The sequence below is a fragment of the Bos taurus genome, chromosome 29, assembly GCF_002263795.3.
Source record: "Bos taurus isolate L1 Dominette 01449 registration number 42190680 breed Hereford chromosome 29, ARS-UCD2.0, whole genome shotgun sequence".
Classification (NCBI taxonomy): Eukaryota; Metazoa; Chordata; class Mammalia; order Artiodactyla; family Bovidae; genus Bos; species Bos taurus.
Window position 1 is genome coordinate 27,764,184 of NC_037356.1, and position 17,380 is coordinate 27,781,563.

The window sequence follows — 17,380 nt, forward strand, 5'->3', positions numbered from 1 at the left end:
TTCTCCAGGCAAGAACAATGAAGTGGGTTGCCATTTCCTTCTGAAAGGTTGTTGTTGAATCACACGAATACACCAGGATTCTTGGCCCCCGGAGGAGAAGAATTCAATCCGGGGCCAGAGACGAGGCTTGATCGCTCAGAGCTTTTGTGTAATAAAGTTTTATTGAAGTATAAAGGAGATAGAGAAAGCTTCTGACATAGGCATCAGAAGGGGGCAGAAAGAGTACCCCCCTGCTAGTCTTTAGCTGGATGTTATATAGTCACAAGCAGTCTGTTAATGAAAGAAAGGAATGTCTTAAAATTCAGAATGGCACCAGGCCCCTCACCCATAAGATGCATTTTGGGATAATCTTGGCACCAAATGGTTTATCCTGGGCCATAAAATGATTAACTTGAATCTTGAAGAAGGGCAGACCACCATACAAATAGTTTCATTTACAAAGATTAGGGGAACAATATCCATACTGGTTTGTCAAGTAGGTTCTGGGCCAAGAGGCGGAACCGACTTGGAGACAGAGTTTGGGGTAAAGGCATAGTACATTAGCATAGCTTAAGACAAACATTTCCATAAGAAAAAGGCATTGGTTATCTCTAGGCTCGAGAATAGCTAACTTCAGGCGAAACCGGGTGTCATTATGGCAACACAGTATTTTAAGAGAAACCTCCCTTTAAATTTGTATAGAGAAGGAAAAAATATTGCTAGTTTGTTTCCTCCTGCCGCTTAAGAGAGATAAAAATGTCTGACATTTGCAGGCTATTTCCTCTATTTGGAGACCCCTGGCCTTCCTGCCTGTTACCCTCTCACTTCTCCAATGCGTAAAAGTGAAAAGTGAAAGGGAAGTCGCTCAGTCGTATCTGACTCTTAGCGACCCCATGAACTGCAGCCTACCAGGCTCCTCCGTCCATGGGATTTTCCAGGCAAGAGTACTGAAGTGGGGTGCCATTGCCTTCTCCAAGAACTGCCTTATGATCCAGCAATCCCACTGTTGGGCATACACATTGGGGAAACCAGAAATGAAAGAGACACATGTACCCCAATGTTCATCACAGCACTGTTTATAATAGCCAGGACATGGAAGCAACCTAGATGTCCATCAGCAGATGAATGGATAAGAAAGTAGTGGTACATATACACAATGGAAAAAGAATACACTTGAATCCGTTCTAATGAGGTGGATGAAACTGGAGCCGATTATACAGAGTGAAGTAAGCCAGAAAGAAAAACACCAATACAGTATACTAATGCATATATATGGAATTTAGAAAGATGGTAATGATAACGCTGTATGTGAGACAGCAAAAGAGACACAGATGTATAGAACAGTCTTTTGGACTCTGTGGGAGAGGGAGAGGGTGGGATGATTTGGGAGAATGGCATTGAAGCATGTATAATATCATATAAGAAATGAATCACCAGTCCAGGTTTGATGCAAGATACAGGATGCTCTGGGCTGGTGCACTGGGATGACCCAGAGGGATGGTACAGGGAAGGAGGTGGGAGGGGGTTCAGGATTGGGAACACGTGTATACCCGTGGTGGATTCATGTCGATGTACGGCAAAACCAATACAATATTGTAAAGTAATTAGCCTCCAATTAAAATAAATTAATTTAAATTTAAAAAAAAAGAAAAACAATGAAAAGAACTGAAAATAACCTGAGAAACCTCTGGGAAAACACTAAACAGACCAACATTCACATTATAGGGGTCTCAGAGGAAGAAGAGAGAGAGAAATGATCCAAGAAAATATTTGAAGTAATAGTAGCCGAAACCTTCCCTAACATGGGAAAGCAAACAGTCAACCAAGTCCAGGAAGTACAGAGAGTCCCAGGCAAGATAAACTCAAGGATGAACATGTCAAGACACATAATAATCAAATTGACAAGAATTTAAGACAAAGATAAAATATTAAAAGCAACAAGGGAAAAATAGCAAATAACATACAAGGGAACTCCATAAGGTTAACAGCTGACTTCTCAGGAGAAATTCTACAAACCAGAAGGTGGCAAGATATATATATATATATATATATATATATATATATTTAAAGTGATGAAAAGGAAGAACCTACAACCAAGAATACTCTATCCAGCAAGGCTCTCATTCAAATTTGATGGAGAAATCAAAAGCTTTCCAGGCAAGCAAAAGTTGAGAGAATTCGCCAAATGAGCTTTACAACAAATACCAAAGGAACTTCTATAGGTAGGAAATACAAGAGAAGAAAAAGATCTACAAAAACAAACCCAAAACAATTAAGAGAGTGGTAATAGGATCATACATATTAATAATTACCTTAAATGTAAATGGATTAAATGCACCAACCAAAAGACATAGACTGGCTGGGTTGGTACAAAAATAAGACCTGTATATGCGCTGTCTACAAGAGACCCACCTCAGACCTAGGGACATACACAGATTGAAAGTATGGGGATGGAAGAAGTTGTTCCACACAAATGGAAATCAAAAGAAAGCTGAAATAGCAATACTCATATCAGACAAAATAGACTTTAAAACAAAGACAATTATAAGAGACAAAAAAAAAAGAACACGACATAATGATCAAGGGATCAATCCAAGAGAAGACATAACAGTTGTAAATATATATGCATCTGACATAGGAGCACCTCAATATGTAAGGCAAATACAACCATAATGGGACAAATTGATGGTAACACAATAATATTGGGGGACTTTGGCACCCCACCTTCATCAATGGACAGATCATCCATACAGATAACTAATAAGGAAGCACGGGTCTTAAATGACCCTTTAGGCAAGTTGAACTTAATTGATACTTATACAGCATCTCATCCAAAAGCAGCAAACTACACATTCTTAAGTGCACATGGAACGTTCTCCAGGATTGACCACATACTGGGCCACAGGCAAGCCTTGGTAAATTTAAGAAATTTTATATCATATCAAGCATCTTTTCTGATCACAACTCAATGAGATTAGAAATAAACTATAAGAAAAAAAAAAACTATAAAAACACAAACACGTGGCAGCCAATCAGTATGCTACTAAACAACCAGTGGATCACTGAAGTAATCAAAGAGGAAATCAGAAAATACCTATCTGGGTTTTTTTGGTTGTTGTTGGAAAGTGCAATGGTCCAAAACCTATTGGTTGCAGCAAAAGCAGTTCTAAGTGGGAAGTTTATAGTAATACAATCTTATCTCAAGAAACAAGAAAAATCTCAAATAAACAACTTAACCTTACATATAAAACAAGAGAAAGAAGGAATAACAAAACCTAAAGTTAGTAGAAGGAAAGAAATTATAAGGATCAGAGCAGAAATAAATGAAAGAGACAAAAAATAATTTCAAAGATCAATGAAACTAAAAGCTAGTTTTTTGAAAAGAAATAAAATTAATAAACCTTTAGCCAGACTCATCAAGAAAAAAAGGGAGAAGATACAAATCAATAAAATGTGAAATGAAAAAAGAAAAGTTACAAATGACCACAGAATTACAAAGGATCGTGAGACTACTGCAACCAACTGTATGCCAAGCAAATGGACAGATCAGATCAGTCGCTCAGTCGTGTCCGACTCTTTGCGACCCCATGAATCGCAGCACTCCAGGCCTCCCTGTCCATCACCAACTCCCAGAGTTCACCCAGACTCACGTCCATCGAGTCAGTGATGCCATCCAGCCATCTCATCCTCTGTCGTCCCCTTCTCCTCCTGCCCCCAATCCCTCCCAGCAACAGAGTCTTTTCCAATGAGTCAACTTTTCGCATGAGGTGGCCAAAGTACTGGAGTTTCAGCTTTAGCATCATTCCTTCCAAAGAAATCCCAGGGCTGATCTCCTTCAGAATGGACTGGTTGGAGCTCCTTGCAGTCCAAGGGACTCTCAAGAGTCTTCTCCAACACCACAGTTCAAAAGTATCAATTCTTTGGCCCTCAGCCTTCTTCACAGTCCAACTCTCACATCCATACATGACCACAGGAAAAACCATAGTCTTGACTAGACGAACCTTTGTTGGCAAAGTAATGTCTCTGCTTTTGAATATGCTATCTAGATTGGTCATAACTTTCCTTCCAAGGAGTAAGCGTCTTTTAATTTCATGGCTGCAGTCACCATCTGCAGTGATTTTGGAGCCCAGAAAAATAAAGTCTGACACTGTTTCCACTGTTTCCCCATCTATTTCCCATGAAGTGGTGGGACCGGATGCCATGATCTTAGTTTTCTGAATGTTGAGTGTTAAGCCAACTTTTTCCCTCTCCACTTTCACTTTCATCAAGAGGCTTTTGAGTTCCTCTTCACTTTCTGTCATAAGGGTGGTGTCATCTGCATATCTGAGGTGATTGATATTTCTCCCGGCAATCTTGATTCCAGCTTGTGTTTCTTCCAGTCCAGCGTTTCTCATGATGTACTCTGCATATAAGTTAAATAAGCAGGGTGACAATATACAGCCTTGACGAACTCCTTTTCCTATTTGGAACCAGTCTGTTGTTCCATGTTCAGTTCTAACTGTTGCTTCCTGACCTGCATACAAATTTCTCAAGAGGCAGATCAGGTGGTCTGGTATTCCCATCTCTTTCAGAATTTTCCACAGTTGATTGTGATCCACACAGTCAAAGGCTTTGGCATAGTCAATAAAGCAGAAATAGATGTTTTTCTGGAACTCTCTTGCTTTTTCTATGATCCAGCAGATGTTGGCAATTTGATCTCTGGTTCCTCTGCCTGTTCTAAAACCAGCTTGAACATCAGGAAGTTCACGGTTCACATATTGCTGAAGCCTAGCTTGGAGACTTTTGAGCATTACTTTACTAGCGTGCGAGATGAGTGCAATTAAAGGCAATGCCGGAGTTCTCTGAGCTCGCAGTTCCTCTCTCTTCCCCTGGGAGGATTCTTGGCTTTTTTTCCCCAGCATGGCCCCCAAACACCAGTCTTCTCTTCCACCCCAAGCGAAGAAACTGAAGAAGGCCAGGCCGACTCCTGCCTCCAGGCCAGACGAGGCATCTGCTTCTTCAAACTTGCCGAAGGAAGAAAAAGAACAGCAAGAAGCAATTGAACATATTGATGAAGTACAAAATGAAATAGACAGACTTAATGAACAAGCCAGTGAGGAGATTTTGAAAGTAGAACAGAAATATAACAAACTCCGCCAACCATTTTTTCAGAAGAGGTCAGAATTGATCGCCAAAATCCCAAATTTTTTGGGTAACAACATTTGTTAACCATCCACAAGTGTCTGCACTGCTTGGGGAGGAGGATGAAGAGGCGCTGCATTATTTGACAAGAGTTGAAGTGACAGAATTTGAAGACATTAAATCAGGTTACAGAATAGATTTTTATTTTGATGAAAACCCTTACTTCGAAAATAAAATTCTCTCCAAAGAATTTCATCTGAATGAGAGTGGTGATCCATCTTCAAAGTCCACTGAAATCAAATGGAAATCTGGAAAGGATTTGACGAAACGATCAAGTCAAACACAGAATAAAGCCAGCAGGAAGAGACAGCATGAGGAACCAGAAAGCTTCTTCACCTGGTTTACTGATCATTCTGATGCAGGTGCAGATGAGTTAGGAGAGGTCATCAAAGATGATATTTGGCCAAATCCATTACAGTACTACTTGGTTCCTGACATGGATGATGAGGAAGGGGAAGGAGAAGAGGATGACGACGACGACGAAGAGGAAGAAGGATTGGAAGACATTGATGAAGGAGATGAGGATGAAGGTGAAGAAGACGAAGATGATGATGAGGGGGAGGAAGGAGAGGAAGATGAAGGAGAAGATGACTAATGGAACACTGATGGATTCCAACCTTTTTTAATTTTCTCCAGTCCCTGGGAGCAAGTTGCAGTCTTTTTTTTTTTTTTTTTTCCTCCTCTTGTGCTCAGTCGCCCTGTTTTTGAGGTCTCTTTTCTCCTTTATACCATGGTTCACAACTTATTTGGGGGGGAAATACCTTGAGCAGAATTCAGTGGGACAAGAATCTCTACCCCTTTCTGTTCCAAATTCATTTTTATCCCTTCCTGTCTCAACAAAAACTATGGAATCAACACCACCATGCTCTGTGGGAAAAAAAGAAAAACCTTCTGCTCCCTTAGCTCTGCTGGAAGCTGGAGGGTGCTAGGCCCTGTGTAGTAGTGCATAGAATTCTAGCTTTTTTCCTCCTTTCTCTGTATATTGGGCTCAGAGATTACACTGTGTCTCTATGTGAATATGGACAGTTAGCATTTACCAACATGTATCTGTCTACTTTCTCTTGTTTAAAAAAAGAAAAAAAAAACTTTAAAAAATGGGGTTATAGAAGGTCAGCAAAGGGTGGGTTTGAGATGTTTGGGTGGGTTAAGTGGGCATTTTGACAACATGGCTTCTTCTTTGGCATGTTTAATTGTGATGTTTAACGGACATCCTTGCAGTTTAAGATGACACTTTTAAAATAAAATTCTCTCCTAATGATGACTTAAGCCCTGCCACTCGATGGGAGAATCAGCAGAACCTGTAGGATCTTATTTGCAATTGACATTCTCTATTGTAATTTTGTTCCTGTTTATTTTAAAATTTTTCTTTTTGTTTCACTGGAAAGGAAAGATGATGCTCAGTTTTAAACGTTAAAAGTGTACAAGTTGCTTTGTTACAATAAAACTAAATGTGTACACAAAAAAAATAAATAAATAAATAATGGCAATGCCGAAGAAAACAAATGGACACCCTGGAATAAATGGACAAATTCTTAGAAAGGTACAGTCTCCCAAGACTGAACCAGAAAGAAATAGAAAATATGAACAGACCAGTTACAAACACTGAAATTGAAATGAATTAAAAAGCTTCCAACAAACAAGTCCAGGACCTGAGGGCTTCACAGGTGAATTCTGTCAAACATTTTGGGGAAGAGTTAACCCCTATCATTTCGAAACTGTTCCAGAAAATTGCAGAGGAAGGAAAACTTCCAAACTCATTCTATAAGGCCACCATCACCCTGATACCAAAACCAGACAGAGACATCACACAAAAAAAGATGCAGGCCAATATCACTGATGAACACAGATGCAAAAATCCTCAACAAAATACCAGTAATCTGAATTCAACAATACATTAGAAAGATCATACGTCATGATGATATGGGATTCATCTCAGGGATGCAAGAATTTTTCAGTGTCCACAAATCAGTGTGATACACCACATCAACAAATTGAAGAATTTGTTAGATATGTGAAAAAAGAAAAAAAAATTAAAGTGGCCACCATTCAGAGCAGCAGATGAGTGTGGGGGATGGGAAACAAGGTACTGAGGAAGTGGAATGCTGTGTCAGGAGCTGGTAACAGCCTTGGAGAATGTGGCTGTGCTCCCATAGGCTGGTCTATGAGCTCTGGTGAGAGAAGATAGCAGAGAGAAGGTTGCAGGAAGGAGTAGTGCGCTGCCTGTGAGACCACTGGTTTCTGAGCTCACCAAGACCTTTCCAGAGACTCCCTGAAGCTCTTGTGGAAATTTCACAGGAGTTGAGTTCCAGCATTAGCTAGTGGAAGTACAAGTAGATGAAAATGATCTCTTTTAATGAATCATTATTAGTTTTGCAATCTTAGAATCAGAGGTTGTCTAGTACAACTGGCCCCATTCATGGTAAAATACCTTTTAAGATATTTCTGGCAAATGGTCATTCAGCTTCTTCCCAGTTATTTCTAGTCACAGTCACTTGGAAGAAGAGCCAATCAGATTATAAATATCACGAATGTGACAAAATCCCAGGCTCTATTAAATGAGTGCAAACCACCTGCAAAATCCACAAACCCTTTAAAATTTTGCAAAGTAGTAAAACAATAATTACTTTTAACTTGCAGAATATTAAGTTCCTATAGGAAGAGGGATTCTAATTAAAAAAAAATTCATAACACTCTTCTTGCCCTTAGAAATAAATTAACTAGGAAAGGAGACAGATATTCCAAGCACATTGCTGTTAGAGGACCAATATGTACAGGATTTTTATGGCAAAACCACTACAATATTGTAGCCTCCAATTGAAATAAATAAATTTATATTAAAAATTAAAAAATATTTACATTTGTTTTACAAAAAGTTGTATAAATTTTAATTACAATTGTCATAAATTTCTTAGTGTGGTTTTTAAATACAAAAAAAGAAAAAGCCAAATCAATGCAAGAATGGAGACACAACTCACAAGAAAAACTTTTAAACACTGAACGAAGTAGTTCATTTAAGCAACCACCAGGTTGTGCTGGTGACTCAGTGAAGTTGTTTCTTAAAAAAGTAAATTTTGCTTAAAATTTATATTCTGCATCTTCTTAGGCCCTGGATGTATAACCAGAGATTTTACATAACTTCTTATATAAAATTTTCAGTTTATTATTAAAACAAAAACTTTTTTAAATGATGTTTTTAGAGAAAAATTAAATTAAACAGGTTGAATATATTCAATTTGCAAAACTTACTGGACACTTACTATGTTGTGTAAGATATGTGTGAGACATGATCATCACAATGTAAATAACATACACAAATATTAACTAATTATTCCAGTATAATAAATATCTAGAATCTAAGCTCCAAGTATTTTTTGTTTTCTTTTGTTTACTGCTCTATTGCTAATACCTGGAATAGAGTAGTACAGTAAAAAGTTGTGTATAAAGTGTCATGAACATAAAAACTAGTTTTAAATGTTCAGCAATATAATTTATGTTCTATAAAGCAGTATGTGTAAACCATTTGATAAAAATTTAAATTTTACAAATCCCAAGACACTGATATATACCTCTTAGTGAAAGTGTTGGTCACTCAGTCATTTCTGATTCTTTGAGACCCCATGGACTGTAGCCGTCCAGGCTCCACTGTCCACAGAATTCTCCAGGCAAGAATATTGGAATGGGTTGCCATTCCCTTCTCTAGGGGATCTTCCCAACACAGGGATCAAACCTGGGCCTCCTGCACAGCAGGCAGATTATTTACCATCTGAGCTACAGGGAAGCCTATAAGGAGTAACCTTATTTGCCATTTTTTAGTATAAATGGTGTCAAGAGGATAAATTCTATCTTTTGTGTATTCTCACCAGAATATTTTATATCACTAAATTGTATTATGACATTATTTGTATATATTTTACTTTCAGTATTCAATATCATGTGACAATAATTTTTTTTTTACTATACACAATGTCCCTGAAGATTCTGATGTATTACCAGAATGAGGTTGACCCATCCTCCAAGAGAGTTATTTTTGAAAACAAAGCAAGGTTAAATATTCTCTTGTAGCTGACTTTTTCCATCCAGCCCTGGAGGCGAACTTTTTAAGAACATGTACAAGTTTCTACTTTGGAATCTAAACCAAAGTAAACTGTATTTGGGGCACCAACACTGACTCTATCCTCTCTTTCATGCTGACTTAGAACCATTTCTCCAGATTGTTCGCTCTCTGTTCCTCTCATATTTCTCTATTTCATATTCCTTTTTTTTTTTTTTCACATTCTTTTCTAGAAGGCCATGTTTATTGGTGCATAAAAGCACAGGAGTTGGAGCCAAGTAAAGTGGAGTTTAAAAATAAGATCTGCTACATTCTGGTGACCTTCAGCAGATTCTTAACTCTGAAATTCAGTTTACTCATGTGTTTTAGCCAGGAGAATACACATTATTTCTACCTTTGAAAAAGATTAAAAACAAGTGGAAGTTGCACGGAAAGTATTCAGTTCACTGTTAGGAAGCTTCTCTGCCACATTTCTTTCATTTTTCAAAGAGGAATAAAAGATCTTCATTTGCACCAGGGAACTGTTTTGCCCAATTAAGAAAACAAAGAAATTTCATGCTGCAGGTAGCTCTTTGGTCCTTGAACAATACACTATGATTCTTGCTTTTAAAATTATGGAACCCAGAATGTATGTCCAGAACTTGGAAAAAGAAAATAAAAAGAGTTATAAATTCAAATCAATAAGACAGTGAAATGTTACATTTTTACCTAATATAGCATGAGATTCTCAGGGCCAAGAAAGAAATTTGACATATGAAATGTCTCTGTGAATTTATTCCAAAGAGAGCAAACAGTTTGATGAACATTATACACACACACACACACACACACATATATATAGCTAGAAATAAAAGTGGAACACCCCAATAAGGTTCTTAGTCCTAGCTGAGAGACAGAGAGCGGTCCAAACTTCAGATTGTCCCTGTAAAGACCTATTTTTTGAGGTGATTTTAGTCAACATTATATGATGATGATTTTTTTAATATATATCTTCTCAGCATCTGCAGAGTTGATCATAAGAGTTTTCTCTTTAGTTCTATTAACAAATATTAGTAGATTTCCTAATACTGAACCATCCATGTACCCATGTAAAAAACTCTGCTTAGATATTATGAACCTCTGTTTTTTCTCTTACTGAAATATCTGCTAATATTTTATTTTGGATGCTTGTATTCATATTCAAAAATGAGGTTGGTCCTCTTTTGTATCTTTGGCATTGGTGTTACACTTTTAAAAACAATTTTGAAGTGTTTCTTCTTTTTTTAGGCTTTAGATCAGTTTAAATAGTATTGGAATTATATGTTCTTCAGTGAATTCTCCTGTGAAACCACTTGTGAGTGGTAATTTTTGTAATATAACTCTTGACAAGTTTATTTTATGGAATTGGACTCTTCAGGTTTCCTATATGTTCCAGCATTATTTTCCTAGAAAATGGACTATTTTAGCCAAGCCTTTTAATCCATTTGAATAGAACAAAACACTTAAAAGCTTCTGCACATCAAAGGAAACTGTTAGCAAGGTGAAAAGGCAGCCTTCAGAATGGGAGAAAATAATAGCAAATGAAGCAACTGACAAACAACTAATCTCAAAAATATACAAGCAACGCCTACAGCTCAACTCCAGAAAAATAAATGACCCAATCAAAAAATGGGCCCAAAAACTAAATAGACATTTCTCCAAAGAAGACATACAGATGACTGACAAACACATGAAAAGATGCTCAACATCACTCATCAGAGAAATGCAAATCAAAACCACTATAAGGTACCATTTCACGCCAGTCAGAATGGCTGCGATCCAAACATCTACAAGCAATAAATGCTGGAGAGGGTGTGGAGAAAAGGGAACCCTCTTACACTGTTGGTGGGAATGCAAACTAGTCCAGCCACTATGGAGAACAGTGTGGAGATTCCTTAAAAAACTGGAAATAGAACTGCCTTATGATCCAGCAATCCCACTGCTGGGCATACACACTGAGGAAACCAGAAGGGAAAGAGACACGTGTACCCCAATGTTCATCGAAGCACTGTTTATAATAGCCAGGACATGGAAGTAACCTAGATGTCCATCAGCAGATGAATGGATAAGAAAGCAGTGGTACATATACACAATGGAGTATTACTCAGCCATGAAAAAGAATACATTTGAATCAGTTCTAATGAGATGGATGAAACTGGAGCCTATTATACAGAGTGAAGTAAGCCAGAAAGAAAAACACCAATACAGTATACTAACACATATATATGGAATTTAGAAAGATGCTAACAATAACCCTGTGTACGAAACAGCAAAAGAGACACTGATGTATAGAACAGTCTTATGGACTCTGTTGCAGAGGGAGAGGGTGGAAAGATTTGGGAGAATGGCATTGAAACATGTATAATATCATGTATGAAACAAGTTGCCAGTCCAGGTTCGATGCACGATACTGGATGCTTGGGGCTAGTGCACTGGGATGACCCAGAGGGAGGGTATGGGGAGGGAGGAGGGAGGAGGGTTCAGGATGGGGAACACATGTATACCTGTGGCAGATTCATTTTGATATTTGGCAAAACTAATACAATTTGTAAAGTTTAAAAATAAAATAAAATTTTAAAAAAAGAATAGAACAAAATAAAATAGTTTGGATTTTTTTTTTATTTCCTCTATTTCTATTTCTCCAATATTTGTTAAATTTAGTATTTGCCCTCCCTTTTTTTTCTAAATTTAGAAAATATAGTAATAAATGTATAAGTTTTGCAAAGAAAAACTATTTATTGATTCATTTTCTATTAATAATTCAATATGTTAAACTATTTTCCTACCCTCTATTTTTATTAATTTTATGATTTTTCCTGATTAAGTGCTTAGTTTATTTTCATTGTTTCATTTATTATACAGTATTTAAAGTTACACTTTATATTCCTATTTTAACAGTACACATATCCCATGAGTTGTGAAATGTTGCAAAGTTTCATATCCATTTTCTAGATGCTTTATCGTTTTGCATTTTCTCTTACCTATAAGTACCTTTTGATATATGGTAAAACCAATACAATATTGTAAAGTTAAAAATAAAATAAATTAAAAAGTAAAAAAAAATACAAATAGCTTTTAATATTCAAGTAATAGAGAACTTTTGTTTTCTTAATTACTTAAGTAATTAAGTTTAATTACACAGTTGGAGAAGGAAATGGCAACCCACTCCGGTATTCTTGCCTGAAGAATCCCATGGAGGGAGGAACCTCATAGGCTACAGTCCATGAAAGAGTCGGACACAACTGAGTGCCTTCACTTCACTAGAGAACATTATCTGGACTCTTTCTAACACATAACGTTTATTGAGGTTTGCTTCTGTGACCAAACACCTATTCATTTATGTGGCTGTCTTGACTTCTTAATAAGAAGGTGTGGTTCTAGTTTCTCGGAAACAGAGCTACATGTATACCTGTACACATACACATGTTTTATATATTTGTCATGCAAATTTTTTTTCTGTTTTTCAGTAAGTTTGTTTTATCATGAACTGAGAAAGGTAACTTAAAGTTTCCCTCCATTAGTGTATTTATTTCTTTAAATCCCACGGACGGAGGAGCCTGCTAGGCTGCAGTCCACGGGGTCGCTAGGAATCGGACACGACTGAGCGACTTCACTTTCACTTTTCATGCATTGGAGAAGGAAATGGCAACCCACTCCAGTGTTCTTGCCTGGAGAATCCCAGGGACGGGGGGGCCTGGTGGGCTGCCGTCTATGGGGTCGCACAGAGTTGGACAGGACTGAAGCGACTTAGCAGCAGCAGCAGCAGCAGTCCTGCTGTTTTTTTATTTAGGACATAAAGAGTCACAACTCTCACATATACATTGTAAACTTTACCCTTAATATTATTAAGGGTGCTTACTAGTTTTGGCCTGACTTCCATTCTAACTGATACTCACACTGTTTGTTCATTTGTTTGCATTGACTTAATGTATCTTTGGCCACTGTCTTATTTTTCATCTTTCTGAATCACTTGGTTTTAGCTAGGTTTTTGTATGTAACATGGATTTGTATTTTACTTTATGATCCAGCCTAATACTTTTTTAACTAATAAAGAAGTTAGGACAATTACATTTATGTAATGTTCGCTTTAGTTTTGTCATAATATTTTATGTTATGATACCTCATTTTTTATTTACATTAACTATATGATTTGCCTTCTTCCTTATATGTATGAAATGCTGATACTTAGAAAAGCTTGTATTTTTGTGATGATACATGCTTTTATAATAACTATAAAATTCCCTTACTGTGTCTATTAATTCCCCATTATAATCAATGATGCAACTAATACATTTCCTCTTCTTTTTCCCTCTGCTCCTTTTTCTCCACCATCAAGTTTTAGCCAAAAATAAATATTCTTTAATGTCTGTTTTACACTATTAAATATATTTATTCTTTACTGATTGTCAGCTTGTTAAGTACTCTTGTCCTGCCTCCAAGGAGATGTCAGATTGTTCTAATTAGGGATATGTTCTAATTAGGATTCTCAGTTTTCAGAAAGTAGTATCAATCAAACCCTCCTTAGCTTATTTATTAGTTAGGGCATGCAGTTGTGCATATTAATGGGGAAAAAAAGACAGTTTCAAGCCCTAATGATCCCATTTAAGTGAAACTTGAATTCTCCACCTGTAACTTAGTGAGAATTTAGTGGATATATGTTGAACCCGTAACTGTTTGGATGAATCTTAAAAGGTAAGCAAGTCATCTTGCTTTTCTGTGAAATTACAGATTTCCTAGCCTAATTTTTCTTGTCATATTTCCCTGTGCTGTGCTTGGTCACTTAGTTGTGTCCAACTCTTTGTGACCCCATAGACTGTAACCTGCCAGGCTCCTCTGTCCATGGGATTTTCCAGGCAAGAATACTGGAGTGGGTAGCTGTTCCCTCCTCCAGGGCATCTTCCCAACCCAGGAATCGAACCGGGGGCCTCCTGCATTGCAGGTGGATTCTTTACCAGCTGAGCTACCAGGGAAACTGGTCATATTTCCCTATTAGCTGTCAATGAGTCCTTCTGACCATGCCCCTATTTGAGTTGCATTTTCATGTACTCTCAGTAACTTTGTTCTTAGTATGGATTTGAATGGCAGCAGAATATATCCTACCCAAATATACCATGCTGGTATTAAGGATTATTTTAAACAAGACTATTGAGAAAAAGTAGATGTAAAAAAATCTTTCCCTCTTTATCTAAAATCAGGACATAAATGTGTAAATGTGTTCCTTTCCCTTCTTTCCCAGAAGAGACAGAAGTTAATCACTGGCAAAAACTCTAGACTCTTCTAAGCCCAAAGACCTCACCAGAAGAACCTACATTAAAAACATTACTCAGTAGACCTGGTCTTCCATTAGTTTTCCTCATATATTTATCAGTACCTTCCCACAGTTTGCCACCCCAGAAGCTCAAAGCTCTTTTCCTTTACCTTGTAACTTCTCTACAAATTTATTGTTCTTTGTGAAAATGCTATTTAAGCCCAAGTTCTAACCACCCCTTGGAGTCAGTTACTCATCCTTGAGTACCCCTGTGTGTGTGCCCAGCACACATGTTAATTCATTTCTGTCATTTTTCTCTTGTTAATCTCTTTCATCATTCTAATTTTAGTGCGCTAGTCAATGAACTTGAGATGGATAGAAGAAAGTTTATATTCCTCTCCTATAGTTTCTAATAACCATGCAAGTCACGAGGGAGTGTCTCAGAGCGTAAGAAAATAAGAGCTTCAGTTACCAGAGGTCACTTTATACCAAAAGCACAAAGATAATCATAATGTAAGAGATTAGCAATATTAATAACTCAATATCTTCCCATATGAAATCTTACTATTGAGGTCAAGTACAAGGAGTCAAAGGAGGATCAAAATACCATTACATCTTTATTAATAGCAAAACTGATTAAGGAAATCAGTGTCAGGACTTGCACCTGCCTCTCAGAACCTGGACCCTAGCTTCACCCAGTAAAGGACAGGAGAAGAAGGTAGAAATGCAATATCACACATCTGTCTTGTACTTTCTAAGCATTTGCCTTAATTAAATACAAACAAGACAGTGATGAAGAGATAATGGGTACAGTTCCATCAATGACCAACTCACCAGTCTTTTTCAGTCTTATCTGTCAAGTTAATCTGTCGTTTTCTCATAGAGTGAACTAAGTAAGGAAACAATAATAGGAATGGAAAGTGCTCACTTCTGACCTGCTCCCTATTGGCAAGTGGTAGAGATTGCTGACTGCCTACCCAGCAGCCATTTTCTCTCTTAATTAATAACAAAATCCTAATTTATTTCCCTTGGTGACAATTTTCTGAATTGAATGCCAAGTTTCCCAGTTTCCCGTGTAAGTAGGTGTGGTTTGTGAGATGTCAGTAAAAGCACCTTTTGCCCTCCTTTGCCCCCTTGTCTTCTTGCTGCTTGGGCTGTGGACAAACCATATGAGGCTAGCAGCCGTGTGGAAACCATGATGTATCCACTAGAATGAAGTCACTACTGAGAAGAGAGAAAGAGACACTAAGTCCTTGAGGACTCACTCCACCTATCTGCCCTGGACTGCCTACTTCAAGATGCCATTTATGTTAGAGAAAAAAAAACCCTCATATGCTTAAACCACTGCAGTCAGACTTGTTATCAGTAGCTGAAGCAGTTAGTAAATGATGGATTTCACTTACAGACATATGAGAGGAGAGACGGCAATGTTTTTCTAATACATGGGCTGGGGCTTAGCACTATCTTGTCATCACTGCCCCACAGAGTCGATCAGTGCCTTTCATTCCCAATCTCCACCTGAAGTTCTTCCTGGACTTGGCGTCTGTCACTCATCTCTGTATTTTCCTACCTGTTTAGAATGTAGGAGAATGTGTAGATATCAAGAACAGTTTATTCTTCTCTGTTCTCCAGAACTGTCACAACCTAGTCAGTTAGTTCAGTTCAGTCGCTCAGTCGTGTCCGACACTTTGAAACCCCATGAATCGCAGCACACCAGGGCTTCCTGTCCATCACCAACTCCCAGAGTTCACCCAGACTCACATCCATCGAGTCAATGATACCATCCTGTCGTCCCCTTCTCCTCCTGCCCCCAATCCCTCCCAGCATCAGAGTCTTTTCCAATGAGTCAACTCTTTGCATGAGGTGGCCAAACTATTGGAGTTTCAGCTTTAGCATCATTCCTTCCAAAGAAATCCCAGGGCTGATCTCCTTCACAATGGACTGGTTGGATCTTCTGTCAGTCCAAGGGACTCTCAAGAGTCTTCTCCAACACCACAGTCCAAAAGCATCAATTCTTCGGCGCTCAGCCTTCTTCACAGTCCAACTCTCACATCCATACATGACCACAGGAAAAACCATAGCCTTGACTAGACGAACCTTTGTTGGCAAAGTAATGTCTCTGCTTTTTAATATGCTGTCTGCTACTGCTAAGTCGCTTCAGTCGTGTCCGACTCTGTGTGACCCAATAGCAGCCCACCAGGCTTCCCCATCCCTGGGATTCTCCAGGCAAAACACTGGAATGGGTTGCCATTTCCTTCTCCAATGCATAAAAGTGAAAAGTGAAAGTGAAGTCGCTCAGTCGTGTCCGACTCTAGTGACCCCATGGACTGCAGCCTACCAGGCTCCTCCATCTATGGGATTTTCCAGGCAAAAGTACTGGAGTGGGATGCCATTGCCTTCTCCGAATATGCTGTCTAGGTTGGTCATAACTTTCCTTCCAAGGAGTAAGCGTCTTTTAATTTCATGGCTGCAGTCACCATCTGCAGTGATTTTGGAGCCAAAAAAAATAAAGTCTGACACTGTTTCCACTGTTTCCCCATCTATTTCCCATGAAGTTGTGGGACCAGGTGCCATAATCTTCATTTTCTGAATGTTGAGTGTTAAGCCAACTTTTTCCCTCTCCACTTTCACTTTCATCAAGAGGCTTTTGAGTTCCTCTTCACTTTCTGCCATAAGGGTGGTGTCATCTGCATATCTGAGGTGATTGACATTTCTCCCGGCAATCTTGATTCCAGCTTGTGTTTCTTCCAGTCCAGCGTTTCTCATGATGTACTCTGCATATAAGTTAAATAAGCAGGGTGACAATATACAGCCTTGATGTACTCCTTTTCCTATTTGGAACCAGTCTGTTGTTCCATGTCCAGTTCTAACTGTTGCTTCCTGACCTGCATACAAATTTCTCA

At 38.2% G+C, this 17,380-nt stretch overlaps 1 protein-coding gene across 1 annotated transcript; it reads left to right on the plus strand.

Annotated features, from left to right (window-relative positions):
• The first annotated feature begins 4,863 nt into the window (after positions 1-4,863).
• Positions 4,864-6,183, plus strand: LOC782688 (protein SET-like). The gene is given in 2 exon segments (XM_010820916.4): positions 4,864-5,163; positions 5,165-6,183. Coding segments are annotated over 2 exon segments (876 nt in total). The 5' UTR covers positions 4,864-4,878; the 3' UTR covers positions 5,756-6,183.
• The last annotated feature ends 11,197 nt before the right edge of the window (positions 6,184-17,380 follow it).